The 19,590-nt window shown below is 42.5% G+C and overlaps 1 protein-coding gene across 1 annotated transcript in view; it reads right to left on the bottom strand.

Moving 5' to 3' along the window:
• Positions 1–19,590, bottom strand: part of MRC2 (mannose receptor C type 2) — an 89,719-nt gene that overhangs the window by 48,046 nt on the left and 22,083 nt on the right. Inside the window, exons 2-9 of the mRNA XM_032237791.1 lie at positions 17,526–17,933; positions 14,750–14,923; positions 12,494–12,658; positions 10,403–10,516; positions 9,395–9,538; positions 7,064–7,246; positions 5,803–5,957; positions 4,562–4,666 (exon numbers count right to left, since the gene is read on the bottom strand). Coding sequence (XP_032093682.1) covers positions 4,562–4,666; positions 5,803–5,957; positions 7,064–7,246; positions 9,395–9,538; positions 10,403–10,516; positions 12,494–12,658; positions 14,750–14,923; positions 17,526–17,933 — 1,448 coding nt within the window. The remainder of the gene's footprint in view (positions 1–4,561; positions 4,667–5,802; positions 5,958–7,063; positions 7,247–9,394; positions 9,539–10,402; positions 10,517–12,493; positions 12,659–14,749; positions 14,924–17,525; positions 17,934–19,590) is intronic.

The following is a 19,590-nucleotide window of genomic DNA, read 5'->3' as shown; positions in this document are numbered from 1 at the left end:
GTAACACTACCTTGAGGGTAAACAGCTGAAGACTCACCTCCCTCAGCGGCTCGAAGGGTGCTTCCAGGAATGCCTGGAGCACTGTGGGCAGATCCCAAGAGGGAAAATGGATCACCGGGGGCCAGAGGTTGGTTGCTCCTCTGAGGAACTGCTTAATGATGTGAAGTTGGGACAAGGATTGTGTACACACTCACCCCAGGACGGTGGTCAGGGCTGAGACCTGCCTTCTGAGGGTGCTAGGTGCCAGGCTTTTCTCCAGGCCATTCTGGCAGAAATCCAGTACCTGCGGGACTGTGGCAGATGCGGTTCTACCTGAGCAGACTGGCACCAGGACCCGAAGGAGACCCAGGTCGTGTCGAAGATGCGAGTGGTGATCTCCTCCTGGCAGCCTCGATCGTCCCGATAACCTTGGTGGAAATCTGGGCCTCCCTTAATTGTTCCCGCTCAATTGCCAGTTGGAGCCAGTCTGGGTCTGGGTGGACCAGACTCCCCTGGAGAAGAGACACCTCTCCTCGAGGGATCTTCCAATGGGGAGCGGTTGACATTTCTATCAGATCTGCGAACCATGGACGTCAGGGCCAGTAGGGAGCCACCAGGACTATCTCCGCCCTCTCTAGTACCAGTTTCCTGAGCACCAGGGAAGGAGAGTGAGGGGAGGGAAGGCATAGAGAAGTCCTGATGGCCAACTGCAGTGCAGGGAGTCGTTGTCCATCACTCCCTGCGTCAGGAACCGCAACATGAACCTCGGAAGCTGGGCGTTTGATGGGGAGGCAAAGAGATCCATTGCCGGGCGGCCAAATCTCTGGAAGATCTGGTCAAAGACGCTGGGGTGAAGTTGCCACTCTCTGTGGTCCACTGTCTGTCTGCTGAGCCAGTCCGCCTGATGATTCTCCACCCCGGAGATGTGTTCTGCTCGGATTGATAGGAAGTTCCACTCCGCCCAGTTCCCCAATCTCAACGCCTCGTTGCGAAGTGCCCTGGAATGGGTGCTTCCCTGCTTGTTCACATGTGCCTTGGCCGCCACATTGTCCATCAGTACTAGGACGTGCTTCCCAGCTACCGTTGCCTTGAAATGTTGGAGAGCCAGGTGGATCGCTCTGAGCTTCAATTAGTTGTTGTTTTTTCAAAGATCGGTTGGTGTCCACCATCGCTGGGCTAGCTGGGGATCCAGGTGTGCCCCACAACCGAACAGGCTTGTATCTGTCGTCAGGACAAGCCTGTCCGGCTCCCTGAACAGGGAGCCCTTGGACAGGTCTGGGGACATCCACCAGTGGAGTGACTGGAGAACCTGGGGTGTCACTATGACCTTGAATTCTGCGTTGCTCGACCCATCTCTCTGGCGTGGAAGGAGGAACTACTGCAGCTCTCTGTTGTGAAGCTGGGCCCAAGGCACTATCCCGATGCAGGACATGAACTTGCCGAGAAGCTTGGAAAGAAGAGCTACAAGAAGAGATCAATGCCTGCGAATCTCTAGAATCATTTGCACAATGCTGTCCCTACGCTCCTCTGAGAGGAAACCCCCCCCCCCACCGAGTCAATAATGGTTCCCAGATGCTGAAGTCTGGTGGTGGGAGACAAGTGACTTTTTTCAAAGTTGACCAAGAACCCCAGTGACCTAAGGGTGGCGATGATGAGACTTATGTCCCCTTCAGCCCGAACCGCCAAGGGTGCTAATACGAGGATGTCATCAAGGTAACAATGCAATCAGACCAGTGTGGAGCGGAGGTGGGCTAGTACCTTGGTGAACGTCCTGGGAGGGGGGGGGGGAATGCCAAGCCGAAGGGAAGGGCCCTGTACTGGTAATGAGTGCCCCCATATGAGAACCTGAGGAACTTACAGTGGTCTGGTGCAATCATGATGTGCAGATAAGCCTCAGTGAGGTCAATGGAGGCTAGGAAGTCCTCCTGTCTAATCCCTTCCAGGATAGACTTGAGCAAGACCTCTTTAGTCAGCCTGGAATTAAGTAACTTGAGGTCTAGGATGGCCCTCCACACTCCAGAGCTCTTGGGGACCAAAAGAGATTAGAATAGAATCCTGATTCCTTCTCCCGCTCCTGCACCAGCTCCACCGCTCTGATCTCCAGTAGATGTTGGATGGCCTTGCGCATGAAGGAGCGCTTGGCCGGGTTTTTGGAGGAGGAAAAGACCCAGAATCTATTCGGGGGTTGTGAGCGAAACTCCAGGTGGAACCCGAACCTGACTGTCTATAGCATCCATGCATCTGTAGTGATGCCAACCCAATGATCCGCGGACAAAGTAAAGCGGCCATCGATGGGGTAATTCGATCCTGAATCACTTATTTCTGCAGAAGGGGCGCCCCCCCCCTCAAAAGGGACGCTTGCTAGACTGTTGGAACCTGTACCTGTCCCTAGAGAATTGTCTATCCCCCTGTCTGGGGAACATGGGCACAGAGTATCTCAGTTGTTGGAAGTCCTGCTCGGGTGCTCGAAAGCTGGATCTTCTGGGGTAGGGTGCCAAGAGGTTATCTGACTGCTTAGACGTGGACAGGAAAACCTTTCGCTTGTTCTTGTCCTTGAACGAAGTCCAGGAATGGACTGAACAGCTTTCCTCTCGTGTACTCTGTGCCTGCTAAATGCCATTTTGCCCAGAACCCCACCTGCCAGTTATGCAGCCACAGTAAGCTTCTGGATGCCACTGAAGAGGATAGGACTCTGGAAGAGTACCTTACCACATCCAGTGTGGCTTTTCCCGAGAACTGGGTGGCCGCCATCATCTTCGTAATGTCCTGCAGGAGTCTAACGTCCGAAGCCGGAGTTCTGTCTCGGAGTTGTTCTAGCCATAGCAAGATGGACCTGTTGAAAAAGGAGGCTGCTGTGGCAGCCCTGATTGCCCCTGGAACGTCCTGTGCATAACTAACGCCGCCTTCCTGTCCTCCAGTTTCAGGCAGTTGGAAATGTCTCCCGTCACCATTGGTGAGGAGTAGGCCACCAGGGCTTCCACTGAGGGAACCTGTAAGGCTTGAGCAAAGTTAGCATTAAGGTTATAGAACCTGCGATCATTGCTCCCCAGAGTGGGGAAGGTGCCAGGCTGAGCTTATTGTTACTTGAGCACCTCTAGGAACACGTCTGGGGTAGGGATCTCCTTCTTCTCCACCTGGGGCCTATGGAAAGGACCCTTCTTGGCTTCCCTGCTCCTGGCTAGGGGTGCAGTGTCCTGGCTGGCTACTGGGATGTCCAGGTCTGCTGTGGCCTTAGCCTTGCACAGCAGGGAACTAAAGAGAGCGGGGGGGGGGGAGGAAGAGTCTCAAGATGGCTGGGGCCTCGGGAACTTGGGCCTCTTCGTCATCAGAGAAGCCAACATCTTTAAGCTCCCCTTCCTCCGACCCTGACTCCTCGCCAGCCGTGGAGGGAGAGTCTGTTCTGAGGTCTCTGGAGGTGGAAGGTCCGGGTAGGTCTAGATGGCCTCGTGGTGCATCGCGAGCAGCCTTGTTTCTAGGTCCCTGAAACTGGTGCTGCATGCCCGAGGAGATGCCCTGGGCAATAGCTCTGGCTAGGACCTCCTGAAAACTCTGGGAGAGCTCTGGATAGGCTGGAGATAAGCTGGGGGGCTCTGGATCTGCGCCAGGATCAGGGCCTTGAAGAGCCAGATGTTGCTTTGGCAAGCTGCTAGATCAGCATCTGAAGGGTCTCCTCACGCTCCAGAGGGGTGAACTGGAGATAGGGGGATAGGGAACTATCCCCCGTAGGGAGCCACATGGCGAAGCTGGAGAGCCAGGAGGATCCCTAGAGGAGATGGCCCTGACTGGAGAACGGGATCTGGCCGGGCAAGGGCTGATGGTATCCCTGTTTCTCCTGCCTGCTGCCCTGGTGACCCTCACCTCCTTCATAGCGTGCTCCCTCCCTCGGCTCTCCCTCGGCTCTTTGCTCTTCAGCCACGCCGCCGATCCACGGCCCGAGTTAGACTGGCCCACCACCAGATGCTGTGGCCCTCTCTGGATTACCGGCGGAGTTTGAGCCCAATCCTCTGTTGTGTGCTGGCGATGGTCCTGGGTGCTTGCGATCTCTGCAACCAGAGACCGGATCCTGCGCTCCGCGAGTGTGCCCTGGCACCCAAGAACACGTGAGCCAACTCCGACTAAGTCGCTCTGTTCCTTCCTGGATCTTGTGAGCTCCATGGAGAAGCCAGAGACGCTGTAGCCGTGCTTGTGCGAGGAGCCTGGGGCTCCCCCCCATGCCGGCAGATCGCGGCTCGGGAGCCTCTCAGCAGCGTTAACCGCTTCTGTGCACAGGCTAATTACAGAGCACACGAGAGGAGGTAAGCTTGTACGATCAAGAGAAACTAAAAAATTGAAGCAAATCTTGTACCAAGGAGAGCCAAGTATTTAGCTCCTTCTGGGCCAAAGACTGAGGTTAATCTGGAGAGTCAGAAGAGGAGTAGAGGTGTGGCCTTAAGATTTACCTCAGTCTCCGGGCAGATGGGCCGTGACAATACCCACTTCGGAGACGGTTACTGGGTCTCCTCCTTTTGCCTTTGACCCTGCACCTATGTGTATGTATGTATGTGTACATGTTTACATATATGTTGGAAAATAATGTCTTTACCTTTCTGCAGCCATGGTCCTCCTCTTTCCCCTGACTTACTCGACCTCGTTTCTTACAGACAGAAGGCAATGTCTGATTGCAAGGACTGTCGTTCCATCTTCCTTCCTGGAAGGAAGCACAGAAATTTCAACTTAGTAATAGCTACTTTCACAGTTGGGTCCAGTTTCTAAATATTCTAAACATTAATATTGTATCTTACCAGCTTCCTGGGTCAACTATATATTTACAATTTAAACAGTTTTGCAAAACCTTTATTTTATAAAAATTTCTAATCTAATACTAGCTTAATCTTCATAATATCTTTTGCCTTTTGTATGAGACTATCCATTTGTATTTTTGTCCAAAATGCCTTTTGCAATGCTGATCTGTTTAGCACATGCCTGGGCATATTTCTGCAATAGTTGTTTCAGAAATCAGTTTTTAAAACAAGTAAACCAACTTCTATATACAATCTCCCAGATATTATAAACCAAAATGTTTGCAATCTAAAGAAATGCTTTAGGCAATAAGTATATGGCAGTTTTAAATGTTTTAAAAGGGTTATTTAATCCTGTTATACAGCAAATAAGTAAATGTTTGAAGTTTATCAATATATCTGGATCAGTGGTGGGTTGCCAATACTTTTACTACTGGTTTGGGCATGCTTGCGCATGTGCTCACAACACTTCTGCACAGAACCTTCTGCACATGTGAGCGGAGCCTCCCACCGCCCCAACTACTGGTTCGCCAGACCAGGGCTTAACCAGGAGCAACCAACCTCTGACCTGGATGATCCAACTATAAAAAACAAATTAGAATGGATTCCTACAAAGCTCTGTCTGCTTCAGTTGTCCGTGAAGAAAATAAATAGGTCTTAAATTACACAATTGTTTTGGGCAAAGTTGGATAAGTTATTTCCAAATTTCTTTACAATCAAATCTGTTTTAAGGGGGAAAAAAGAGTTTAAAGTGCAAGTCCCTTAAGACAGTGGTCTCCAACCTTGGCAACTTTAAGACTTGTGGACTTCAACTCCCAGAGTTCTGGGAGTTGAAGTCCACAAGTCTTAAAGTTGCCAAGGTTGGAGACCACTGCCTTAAGATTCCAAAATAACAAGTCATTAATGAGGAATTATAGTTATTCACCTACAAATATATGGTATTATTTTGACTTTTTGATGCATGTGATATGAAGAGTCATCTTTATGCTAAAATTATATATATATTTCTCTTATGATAGAAAGATTTCCAAAATTTTACTCATACCGGCCCCCAGATAGTCACACAATCTTCAAGGCTATCTCGGAAATTGTTGGGCTCAAAAGGATGCCAGAATGTAAACTGCACTGGTGTGCTGTCTGACCACTCAAAATTCATCTGTAGCCGAAGATCATTCAGACCAATCCAAAGTTCTTCAACATCTGGCACAACAGGAAACAAGAGAAGAGAGTTTGTACAATCCTCTTCTGCATATATGTTAGTAATTGTATTTGTATTCACTATATCACACAATGCACAAGAGACATGCTTTTCTAATTTACTTGTCCTCTCTAATGAAGAAAAATTTAGCAAAATGCTGCTAAATTCATTAAAGCTTCCATGAAAACAAAGAATTTAGAATTTGGATGTAGCACCCAGAAAAGTTGTAACTTCCTCTGCTGTGGTTTATCTTCACCTTTATTCCCAAACTACTGTAGTTCAATTTCATCATTGCCTTTATCCTCTTTACTTCCTGTTCTTTTCAGGAAGATTTTTCACAAACATACAACACAGTGGTTCATTCTAAAATTCAGTCAATATCATAAAAAAACCAACTTAGATTTTTAGAAAAACCGATTTAATCCTTGAGGGAAAGCCTCAATTGATCCAAACTGACCCAAAAATCAGCAATCAGCTAAATGAAGTGTGATTGTCAAAATGTTAATTCAAGGCTACATCCCAGCCAATCAACATTTTTAACTGAATCAAGACTTATTGGGAATAAGAAGGATCTATTTCTTTTTAGCTTAATTCAGTATTCTGTCAAGTCAAACTTAGTTCTTCCTAAAATGCTAAAAAGAATCAAATCTGGTTATTATTTGGACATGTAACTATGAGAAAATATCAGGGCTAGGCTAGCCTAGAAATCTTAGAAACATGGAAGGCAATGGCAAACAATTTCCATATTGTTGCAAAGAAAATTGTATTTATGAAGTCACTGAAGTTTGATGGACGTATTACCATTTTAAAGCTACTTCCCACAGAGCAAACTAATTGGATAAGCTAAATCACATCTTATTTTCTGTAAACTCTATCATAGAAATTATCTACCTATTTTGCAATATGATTACAGGGAGAGAGAGATTGGGATCATCAATCTTCTACTCTTCTCTTTTTCTCTTTGACTGCCACAATGGCAATCATTTTATAAATGAGATTACTGCATAACCGCTGCTTAAGGAGAATGCTTGGGATACTAATTCAAAATACTGAGTATACCTCAAGGTATAAGAGTCCAGAGGGCATGATAAAATCAATTATTCCTTACCTTGCTTAATTTGCTTGGTGACAAACTCCAGTTCAGAGAGGGTATGGATGCTCACCAGATCCCCTTCACTGCGCAAGCAGGTCTTTTTGGCATCTATCCAACTCTTCTTTTCACTTATCAAACGATAGCAGTTAGATTGGAATGGCTGCCAGCTGGGATCACAATCAATCTTCACTTCAGATTCTACTGGGATTATAGTACATAAATTTAAGAGAATCAGAGAACCATGGGACATTCTTGTGAGATTACAGCCAAGATCTGTAACTCAGAAAACAGAGTACTATAAACCTAGCACAGAACTTTACTTTTTGCCATGTAAACCACCCTACTAATTCTTTAATTACAAATATTAATAAAAGGATTCAAAGCCTCCATCCATAGTTTCTTTTCAAACAGAATGCACATATTTATTCCCTTCTTATTTCTTACATTGATGCCCTAAGCACAGTCTTTTGCCTGTGTATTTCCTTCTAAATCTAAACCATTCAATATCCCTCTACCAAAACCCTCAAAATAATAATAAAATAAGTATTAAAATAATCTAACAAATAAAAGCCTGGGGAAAAGATCTTACAGATTTTTTAAACATTGAGAGATTAGGAAAATACAATCCAGGGCCTGAGAACAACACAAGGTCCTTTTTATGTATCAGAAAGTGAGCTTTCCTGCTGATTAAAAGAAATGGACACATTTATCATGGAAAAGACAGGACTTATCCATACAGCCCCTTGCTCCAACTTATTATGTCCTTACACAAAGACCACTATCTTGGTGCTATCTTGCTGCTAAGCATGAGGCTTAAGCATTGCAGCAAGAAAATGGAACTTTTCATTGAAAAGCTAAAGAAGATTTCCTACATGAGTGCTTCATATTGTAGAGATCAGTAATTTTCATAAGATTGGCAGCTGGCTGGGCTCCTAACTGCTCTTTGCAAAATCCACCTGTCTGTTTAGGCTGCTAGAAAAAATACAACCATGCACTGCAAGCTTTCTGCCTATAGCTCAGAAGAGCATCAATCTCATGGAGAACTTCTCTAAGATCTATAGGTAAGCTTGATATAACTTTCGTTTATGGTTTACACGGTTTTTTAATGAACTCCTATAAAACAATAGATGGAAGATGGTAGGGACTGGCAATTGCTGGAACCACAAAGTGAATACACCTATAAGAAGCTGCTATTCCAAAGTGCAATGCTTGTCCAGTGCTCTGACTCAAAAGCAAAACTTTTAATTTCAGGAAACCATAGCAATTGGCTCAGAATCATAACTCTGGAAAGAAATTTAAGAGGTCATCCAATCTGTATTCAGGGCCCAATGTAGTATCTTTAGCTATCTAGCCTCTCTTTGAACACCAATGTGAAAAATCAAGCCTCAGGCCAGGAAATAATCTGGCAGCAAATACAGCTGAGAAGAATCTTGTGAAAAGAGCTGGGAACCCAGCACTGAATTTATTTCTTCACAGGCTGGCAGGGGCTGATTTGGTATGCAGAACAGGTTTACAAAAGGCACTTTGCCTGGGTGGGATGACAGGGTTCTCCTTAGTAAATGGTGATAGTTGATTTGTTGATTTTATTTCTCCTCTGCTCCTGCAACAGAAGGAGGTATCTGCCACCCTTGTTATGAGGATAGGAACTCTATTGGCATTTATTCCAAGGCATAGTAAGAGGAATTTGCGGCTGCTACCTGAAAATCCAGTGAAAATCAAAGCGCATTCAACAAACCTACCCCTTCAATGGGAATACAAATCTGTCTAAAAAGAGGTTACCTCAATCCCTCAGATCGCTTCTTTATTTACTTATAGCATCTCCAGTTTATCTGGACTTATTTTCAATTTCTGCCTTTTGGTAAGATCATTTATTGAACTTGGATAGCATTCAAGAGTACAAATTCTTCTGCAAGTAAGGAGCAATTAAACTGGGCATCTCAGCATACTGAAAATATCCCACTCCAAAAGGATTACTTGGTCCTTTTGGAGTGGGATATTTGACTTAACTCTTTTTGATGCCTTTCTTCAGTAGATCGCTATTGCAGCCTCTTGCAAGCTAGAGTGGAATATATCTTTCTGGCAAAGAGGCACTGACCTCTAGCTGGCCTTATTTTGGCCAGCTAGACACATAGCTTGTGGACTCATTTAATCTTGTCACACAAAAATCCTACGATAATATATAATACATTTCCGCATTTACCATACAATTTCTCCAGTACCAAGACCCTGTGTGAGATTTTCTGCAAAGATCCATAGACATTTTATATTCTGCAGTATTATTATTGTTTATTTTTAAACTAAAATATTCAAATTGTTTGGGTTTTTTGCATTTTCCAAATTACGCACCTGTAAAGTATGTATCAGAAGTGGCATTTGGTTTCTTCTTACAGATATACGGCAAAGCCATGCTGCAATCCCGATTCTGCCATCCTCCTGAGGACTCTGTCCGTATAACCCCACAATTTTCTTCATTGGGATTATCAGGTTGATCTATAAGAGAAGAAGAAACCCTACCACTGCAACAACCAATCTTCAAAGAAAAAAAAAATCATAATCCAAGAATGTTTTCTACATTAAGGATTCATCTTGGATCGACTCTGAATTTCAAGGATTGACAAGGCATTCTTTTTGAATTTTGTTATCAGAGATGAAAAAAATATACATTGTTCTGATGAAGATGAGGCTGCATATGGGAAGTTAAAGCAATTTTTGTCCAATGCTGTAAAATAACTGGATAAACCAATCACAGAAAAGTAAAGATTTTTATATCCTCAAAAATATCATCTTCGTTTCAAAATGTAATACTAAGTTTTAAGATTAGCCACCCTTATTTCAAAGTTTCCATTCCTTGCAAAGGATGGATGTTTTAAAAATGTATTATTATTATCATATTATTTTAAATTGTACATTAAAGCCAAGCAATACATCTGTAGAGAAAAAAGGACTATTTGACCCAATGTTTGCTAACAATATCACATTTGGGATGTAAAAATTCAAATATGTTCCTTTCATACCATCTAGGGGCTATTCAAATTACTGCATCCCAGATATGGCAGCTCTACTTCGACTTAATGACATATACTTCTATCATGCTAAAAGTATGTGTCATAAGTCAAAGTAGACTGCTATATCTGGGATGCAGTAATTTGAATAGCCCCTAGATGGTAGTGAAAGAAACATATTTGAATTTTTACAGTCCAATGTGATATCTTGTATTATCCTAAATAACGTTTTATACAATAAGAATCTATACAGTTAGTAAGCATGATTTATTTATACCCTAATTATATAAAATATATGGGTTTTTTATTTGTATAATCTCATTCAGTTTTCAGTTTTCAGTGTCCAACTTACCATTTTCCCAATTGAGAAACTTCAAGGGGGAATTGTCAGACCACTGCCAGCCCCCATTGAGGTCCAAATCATTAAGCCCAATCCAGAGTGTGGAACCATATCCTGTCAGCAGTCCTGGTAGAGTCAGAGATAGATATAAAGTCACAGGAGAAATCCTCTACCATAAGTCATACTAAGCCATAATGGTACCTAACAACATACTTTTCTCCACAGTCCTGTTAAACCTTGGTGATAGTCAGCTACCCATTACACACCAAGCACAAACTAGTCTTCTCTGAATCTCTTCTCTTCTGAGCTATTTGCAGCAGACAGCTTTCTTTTACAATATTCATATTACATATTCCAATATTTTATATAGGTAGAGGAGTGTGTGTATGTGTGCGTGTGTGTGTGTATACACCATGTTTTCCCCAGAATAAGACAAAAATGAGGTGCAGGTGGTTACCTCATGGCTCCTGTTGTGTTGCATGTTACTGGGCCTGCCACTCTTTTTGCGGTGGCCATTAGCATGACAGAAGGAAGGCGGTGGCTAGGGTTGTGAGAACGGCTGTTAGGTAAGGGTGTGGGGTGTATGGGGCATGTCCCCCCCCCTCCGGCCTTACCTCATCACCTCATGTTTTTTGTGCAGCAACGAACCAGAGGAAATGGCAGGGACCAGCTGTGCATGCATTTAAGTATTTTCCTGGGAGGGCTTATTTTTTGGGGAGGGCTTATTTTACTGCATGCGCTCAAAAGCTCGATTGCCTTATTATCCGGGAAGGTCTTATTGTGAGGGAAACAGGATATGTATATATGAATGTATATATGTATATGTAAGTGTGTGTGTGTGTGTGTGTGTGTGTGTGTGAGTGTGTGTGTGTGTGTTTATGCTAGTCTTGTTGTATTCAGGTCTTTTCCCATGTAAGACCCAAATACAACAAGACCAGCATACCTACATCTGTGAAAATCTATGAAAACATACGAACGAACAGGAAAATAAATAAATGCACACATCGAAGAACACAAGAACGCAGTAAGAAAAAAAGAAAAAACTTCCTCCCTTTTCCAGCACCTTAAAGCTATAGGACATGAAATTAATTTTGAAGGAACCAGGTTAATCTCCAAAACAGAACACTTCAACAAGAGAATAATTATGGAAGCTATCGAAATAGAGAAACACCCCCACATCATGAATAAATGTGACGATACCTCCCGCTTACCAGACATCTGGAAACCAGCCCGTCAACAAACGAGCCCCACCCACCACCTGGGCCGTTACAACATGAAATAACAATAGACACACAGCCAGCACCAGTCTACCAATCATGATACAATCACGCAACCAATCATTCCACTTACTGAAACAAAGCCAGCACTCCACACACCCCCACCAAGATTTATAGAAAGACGGCAGCTCTGACCACACTTTAAGTCCAAAATCCAGCCTGAAGACGGTGAGTGAGACCTCGCTGAAACATTGCCAAGACAATCTCAATCTTACACGGGAAAAGACCCGAATACAATAAGACCAGCACATATGTACGTACGTACGTACATATGTACATACATACATACATACATACATATATTGCATTTGTCCTGATAAATAAATGGAGACTAGTATAGATCTATTTCAAGCTATTTAGTTCTCGTCAGCTAGCCATACCCTTACTGGGAATCGAACCTGGGCTGTATGGGTATGGGCATGGCTAGCTGATGAGAGCTAAATAGCTTGAAATAGATCTATACTAGTCTCCCTTTATTTATTTATCAGCACAAATGCAACACAAATGTAACAAGGTTACTAAAAAAATGGCTTTCTGCCTGGATGGCTCCCAGAATGAGCCACTAGACAGAAAAGGGAAGCAGTATGCTCCCTCCCATATTTGGGCATACCAGGGGTTGTGACACAACACACACACACACACACATATATTGATATTCATTTTATCAAAATACCAAAGAACACCCAACAAACAATCAGTATTGGAAGGCTTATTGTTAGTCTTTATAATTGAAAGCATGGTAAACATGCCAATCTGCAGAGCAAAAAATTTTTTCCATCCCTTTTACTAGGAGAACCTGTTTCAAGTACATATTCCCAATGCTTACCATTGATGTAGGTCTGCTCATGAATCGCAGTGATGCTAAGCAAGCCAGCCCCTTGCTGTTCACAGCTCTTTCCAGCCTCCTGCCAAGACAAGGTGGACTGGAAGTTGAACTGATAGCAGCTATTGGTGAGTTGGTCTCTGTCCCAGAATGTATCACAGTCATTGCCTACGAGGACAAGACAAAAAGGAAGTGACTCCAAGTTAACACAATACGTACTCACCTTAGTTAGCAAATGGATTCAAGAAAAGTTATGCATTTTTGGAAATTCATTCTACAGCTTGTTAAGTTGTGTGGCCATGGTTGCCTAGTAAATAATCATGTGAAAAAAGAACAAAAGAAAATGCAAGGTAGAATTGTTGGATTCAGAAGACTGTAATGTACAATGTATAAACTTATGTGTACTTTTCATAAAGTTTGCAGCAACTGCATAGAAAGATACATTTCTTGAATGCTCAATTTGGTATTAAGCTTTCACTGTTATTGTAAAACATATAGTCCTAGTTTAACTATCCTAATTTGTGTCAGAATTTCTGTCACTAAGCTTAGGGAAACTTCATGGGCCTGCACTGCTTAGCAACTGTTTTGGTAATCCTGGTTACAGTCATTAAGCAAGAGTTGGTGCCATTTTTAGGTGAGAACCACATGCTTATCCTGGCCTGCACGAATTGCTGTCTCTGTCCTGCTGCATTCTCCTCAGCCAGGCCCAGAGAGCATCCTTCTGCAGACAGGCTCTGCCCTCTTACCATGCTTGCCTCCACTTCAACTCCCCCTTCACCCCTTTGGCCACCGTGCACTCCACCACGACCACCACCTATTATTCGCTTGCCATTCCCAGCTGCATCCAGCTGACCTTCGCAATCTTCCTCCCACTGCTGATGCTGCTGGCCTCTGTGACATGACATCTCAGGAGACATATGGGACGGAGGGTGATGGGCAGTGAAGTGGAAGGCAGAAGGGCAGCAGAGAGGCTGGGGTGGCAGAGTGCAAGGCAGCCAACGGGGCAGAGATGGGAGAGAGATTGGTGGGTGACAGAAGTTGTATGCTGTGATCATAAATGCAGGTTGCCATGTGGCCAAATTGATCGTGTGCCTGTAGAGATGTTGCAATGGCTGTAACTTTGAGGACTGGTAATAATTATCATTTGTTCAATGTTGTCATGGCTGGACAAATGGTCATTAAGTGAGGACTACAATAATAGTTCACAGTTGCAACGGTGATTAAAAAGTAACACTGTGACCAATCTTCACATTTATCACCTTAGCAAGTCTGTAAAACAATGAAATAAGATTGTAAGCACAATTGCAGTTTCACTTAGTGGCTGCTTCGATTAACAACCAAGTTTCCATTTCCAATTGCAGTAATAAATAACAACTATAGGTAAATCATTCATCCAGTGACCATTCAATGTTACAACAGCACTGAAAAAAGGTGAGCTTATGATTGTTTTTCACACTTACCACCTTTACAACATCCCCATGGTCATGTGATCAAATTTTGGGCACTTGGCATTTGACATGAGCCTACGACAGTTGCAGTGTCTCAGGACCATATGGTCACCATTTGTAACTTTCCATGCTGGCTTCTGTCAAAGACTATGGGGGAAGCTAGGTTTCCTTATAAAACTGCATGATTCACTTAACAATTGATGTGATTCATTTAACAACTGTGGGAAAAAGATTATAAAATGGGGTGCTACTTGCTTAACAATCATCTCGCTTTAGCAATAGAAATTTGGGGCTGAACTGTGGTTATAAGTTAACCTGTATACGCATCTGCATTTGTATATAAATCCAGTGCCTATATAAACAGCACTTTTCTACATGTTCTATTTCACTGTTCACTACTTACTAAGGGGAAGGTTCAGACATAAAATGCAGGAAAAGAAAGCAAGTACTAGAGAAAAATGCATACATATAATTTGAGCCTAGTTACAAAGTAGCAACTAAAGGTAGGAAGTATAGGAAAGCAATATAGGTGAGTTAAGTTGACGGGAGGGTGGCAGGAAAGAATAATAAGAAGCCCCAGGAAAAATCCATAAATATTTGTTAGTAGCAGAATTATTCAGGAAATCATAGCCCTAAGCCTTAGGAGCTTAGCTGTAAAAAGGAGAAACAATAAAAACTCTTGTGGAATCTGGTTAAAAAGAAAGAAAGAACCCATTTATTTGCACATAGTCACCATCCTTATGAATAAACTGAAAAGTATTAGCCTAGGGAGTCATATGCCCACAATTCCATACAACCGGAAGCAGCTTACTCTTAACGGGGCAGAATCCCCATCTCTCATCTTTGCCATAATCCTGTGTGGTGGCGCACCAGAGATGACCGTCTCCACGTCCCATACTTGTACAATCATGAAACCACTGATTATCATACTTGAAGGGGATGGTGCAGGGCTTTCCATGAGAGTTGCCTTGAATAGTGTAAATTTCTGGAAAAGAGAAAAAGCTACAGCTCATATTTGTCTTCTGCTAGAAAAAGGAAATGTTTATAATTTTGAACAAAAGGTTTGGCAATCAACACTTTGTAATCCAATTTAAGATTCTATAATTCCGTTATGGATAGCCATAATCAGCCTATGCTGCCTAATTTTAAATTAATCCAACAAGTATTTAATTGCTGGAAGATAGTTCCAATCCATGTATGACTATACTTCCCCCTCTCCCCTGCCCCGCCTGCAATAGTCCCCCCACATACTCTCCAATATAATCTATAAATTCTGCATCAAGCGGAGAACAATACATTTAGAAAATTCAGGATTTGTTGAAAAAAATTAAGTTGATAGATGGCTAAAACATAAAAGTTTGCACTTAAATTCATAAACATTCAGCAGATAACTCAGTCCCTGATAGTGATTGAAAATGTGCTACTTAACTCTAAGAAAAAAAGATTTATTCCTATCAAGAATGATGATAGCTAAATACTGGAAAAGTTACTCCTATAATTCGGTTTATGTTTTGGCAGTAACTGAACAATTAATAGTTTTCAGAAAGCTTGCTATGTTCATCTTTTCTGAAAACAATCTTTTATGGAACTTTAAAGGTTATCCAGTTTAATTACTCCTATATGTGATGATAAAATTGGTTAGACTAAGATGCCACTAAGATGTCTTTTTGTGTTAATAGGTGGATTATAGATCACAGTAGATTAATACAAAATACAATTAAATGAGATTGAATCTTTGAAACATGATTCTTCTCTATGTGCAAAGACAATGGAGAGCAAAGAAGATTCTCCATATATTATTTGGGGAAAAATACACCTACCTATTTTACCAAGTATAGATTACAATTCCATACCTATTACTAAATTGCTTTAATCTAAATTTGCTTGGGTTATTCATTTTTCATAATGCAAATATCAATCTTAAAATTCTGCATTAAGATTGCCCAAATTCTGGATTTAGAGATCCAAACAAAATAAATCTGCATTTATACATTTGTTTTGGAAAACATTTAGACCAATGAATTTGCAGTTCACTTTTTGGTGTCAGAGATTTCATGAGATATGTTGCTAATTTTCTTCTATTGATCTTAAGAGAAACTTTATTTTACTTTTCTAATACAAGATATACATCTTGGCATTGTTAAATAACTATTTCTGTACAACCGTAAAACTATAAAATATGCACAAAGGTCTGCTGACAAAGTTTGGATTCTCACTAAACTACTCGTAGATCCCATCATTCAGATAAATTAGTAGCATTTAAATTATTTGAAATCAAACCATTGAATATTCTATTCTGAACATTCTATTTAGATCATTCTATTTAGACTGGATTTAGTGTAATAGCTGAGCCTGGATTCAAATCAGAGCAGAAACCACTTGTTCACAGTACAGCTGTTTCTCATACAAGCGGAGGCTCATTTTAAATGGTAAGAGATATTCAGAATGAATGGCGGTTAATGGCTTTGGAGTTCATCCATTCTTTGGAAAAATGGAATTCTAAATTATAGTGAAAATCTTGAAATAGCAGATTGAATCGTTATATGTACTTTGGGGGAAAGTAAAACTATTCTGATACTATTGTGTGATTTGTTTATTCAGGTTGACTTTGGGACAATGGATGAAACCTACAAAATGAACAGTAGGAATTTTAGTGTATCTACACTATCAAAACTAGAATTTAACAAGGAAGCGAATATTTTTAAAGTATTATTTCCACAGATTTAGAATATGATTGGTAGCATTCTTGAACAAACAATCTTAATTTAATTCCAATTACTGTTGAACAGATTAGTTCCAATTTATGATGGGTTTTCTTTCCATTTCAGTTTGAGAAAAATCAGTGAAAACAGGTGACAGATTGTTGGTTTTGTATTTTGTTTGTCTCTCAAGGAAAACTATGATCAGAGAAATGGCAAGTTTTCCATATTTGCTTTCTAAGATTTATAATGAACTATCAACAAATATTGCTCATAACTAGATAACTAAAGTGAATATGATCAAGGTGGATTGAAAGTGACTTTCCTCATATAATAAATGTAAAAATTTACTGTATAAACTAACTAATAATATGTTGCTGTAACAACCAATACAGACTACCTTTACTAAAATAAATTAAGTAGTATATTATCATATAAGCCAGATAATGAGGATTGGCTACCTATAAATCCTACAGATATTGCTAAACTGCAGTTCCTAGTAACTCTAGCTAGCCAGGGTTAAAATTAAGGGATTTTTGGGAACATCCAAAAGTCCAGAAACTACCCTTTAGTTGCTATAGCAATGATCTGATAATGCTTGGACAATGAAAGTTTAATGCTGTCTATCACCATCTTGCTCTATTTTCAAGATGCAAATGGCAGATGGCTACTGGAAGTAAAAATGCTACATTACACAACTTGAACTCATAAGCATTAACCTGTACTCATTAGAGTCAATGATATCTGGTGTTTTTTTGCTTATAATTATAATAAAAATATCTAAAAGATATTAAATTTGGATAGTGCAGAATAACATTTTTAATTATGACATGTGCAATGATAGGAAACAACAACATTAATTTTTCAGTCTTCTAATGTGGGTTTTACCAGAGTATGGCCTAGAGCACAAATCTTCATCATTTCCATAGATCTTCCATTGTCCTCCACGAGCCTGGTCACCTCTCTCAGCTGGTGTCAGTGACCAGTTCCCCAACCTCGAGCTCAAATACTGGGAAAGCTGGTCCCCTAGACTCCGACAGTTCCACCGCATGTTGACAGATTCACTGCTACATTCATAAGTGGCCAATGCATGGGTAGTGGCACTACTGTTTGCAGACTTCCAGGAGACTCCCAAGCACTGCATGTTTCCAATGTTGAAAAGCCGATTCCTGGAAACCCATTTCCACTTCTGAGCAGGAAGACTTGTATTACAGATTTTAGAAATTTTCACCAAAGAATCCTTTGTTTCCAAGCAGCTCTGCAGACCATTGTTATAGATGAGGAATATCCCAGAGTCTGAGAAAATACAAAAAAACCCACCAACAAATATTACTATCGCTACTGAAGGTTCAAATACAGAAAACCATTCAGTATCAAGTACCTGACACATATCCCCAAATACCTCACAAATGAAGCCATCTACATTTGGTCTTGGCACAGAGTTAGAAGCAGACAATAAATACGGCAAAAAAACTATTAGTAAATTAATATGGAATGGGAAAAGACACGGAGTGAAACAAAATGTGTACAAGACACCAAAGAGAGAGCTGGTCTTCGGATCTTCCAAATCTAAAACTATATCAGGAAGCAAGCTGCCTAACACAGACAACAGAATGGATAAAACCCCTGAATAGTTAAATGTCAATTTTGGAGAGGGCTGATATTAAATTCTGGACCGATTGAGAAGACGTGAGACAGCTGAGGTAAGTTGAACAGCGTTTATTTAACAGAACTCAACAATAGAATAGATGATTCAGCACCTCACCCAGCTTGACAGCTATTTATACTGGAGCTGTCAAGCAGGGCAACCAATGGGAACGAAGCAGACAGCCTGCACTTAGCGAGCCGTGCCTTAGCCAATCAGGCTTGGCTGAGCTGTTGCTGGCTGTCAATCGTAAGTTGAGGACTTGCGGCCAGTCATAAGTCAAGGACTTAGGGTCGATCACAAATCGAGGACTCAACACTTCTGCCCCCCCCCCAGCGAGGACGCAAGCACGGCAGTGACGCATGCGTAATCGCTCAAATAGGCGGGGCGACGCCGGACCCACCCAGAACGCCTCAGTTGCAATGGAGCATTCGATGAGGTAAGATGCCCCTGTGGTAGCTCCTCCCCAACGGGAGTGGAGTTCCGGGTGATGTCATTGGGGCCTACCCTCGGAGGTGGAATCAGCGAACCAGGTAACCAGAACAGCAGTGATGCAATGGATGGAGGAGGAACTTGGACAGGCTGCCAGAAGGGCAGGAAAGGCCTGACTGAGGGAAGGCCTCATTTGGAAAATGGTGAAATGGTGACGCATCGGACGGAGGATGTTCCTGGTCAGGCTGCTGGGCAACGGCGGGCAGGTAGGAGAGGCCTGATTGGGAGAAGGCTTCAGGTGGAAGGCGGCGCCTCAGTTGATCCACATGGTGCCACCACTCACTTCCATCAGGGGCTGGTTACTGCAGAGATAGTGGCAGCCATCCACCTCGGACCCCCCGAGAAATTCCTGGTGTAGACCAGGTCACCCTCCCCGAAGTGGTGGGGAGGAGCCCCCAGGTTGTGAGGCTGCTGTGTGTTATAGTGGGGATGCAGCCTATCCAGGGTGGTCTGCAGGTGGTGGCCAATCAGCAGCTCCATGGGGCTTTTGTTGGACAGGGGGCATGGGATGGAGTACTGACCGAGAAGATAAGCCACTACCTTGTCCGGCCAATCTCCTCGGTCCATTCTGCCCAACACCTCCTTGACCAAGCGGACAGCACGTTCCGCCCGACCATTACAAGCAGGGTAGTAAGGGGCTGTTGTTGCATGGCGGATCCTGTTTGGCCAGAAATTCCTGAAAGGTCGAGGAGGTGGATTGTGGCCCGTTGTCGGTCAAGATGGTATCCGGCAACCCATGGATTGCAAATAGATGTCATAGGCCCCATGTGGTGGACTCTACAGTAGTAGATGGCATGAGCATGAGTTCCACCCAAT

This window comes from Thamnophis elegans, chromosome Z (genome assembly GCF_009769535.1).
Source record: "Thamnophis elegans isolate rThaEle1 chromosome Z, rThaEle1.pri, whole genome shotgun sequence".
Taxonomy (NCBI): Eukaryota; Metazoa; Chordata; class Lepidosauria; order Squamata; family Colubridae; genus Thamnophis; species Thamnophis elegans.
Note: the sequence above shows the minus strand (reverse complement) of the source record. Positions and strands in the feature narration are given on the sequence as shown.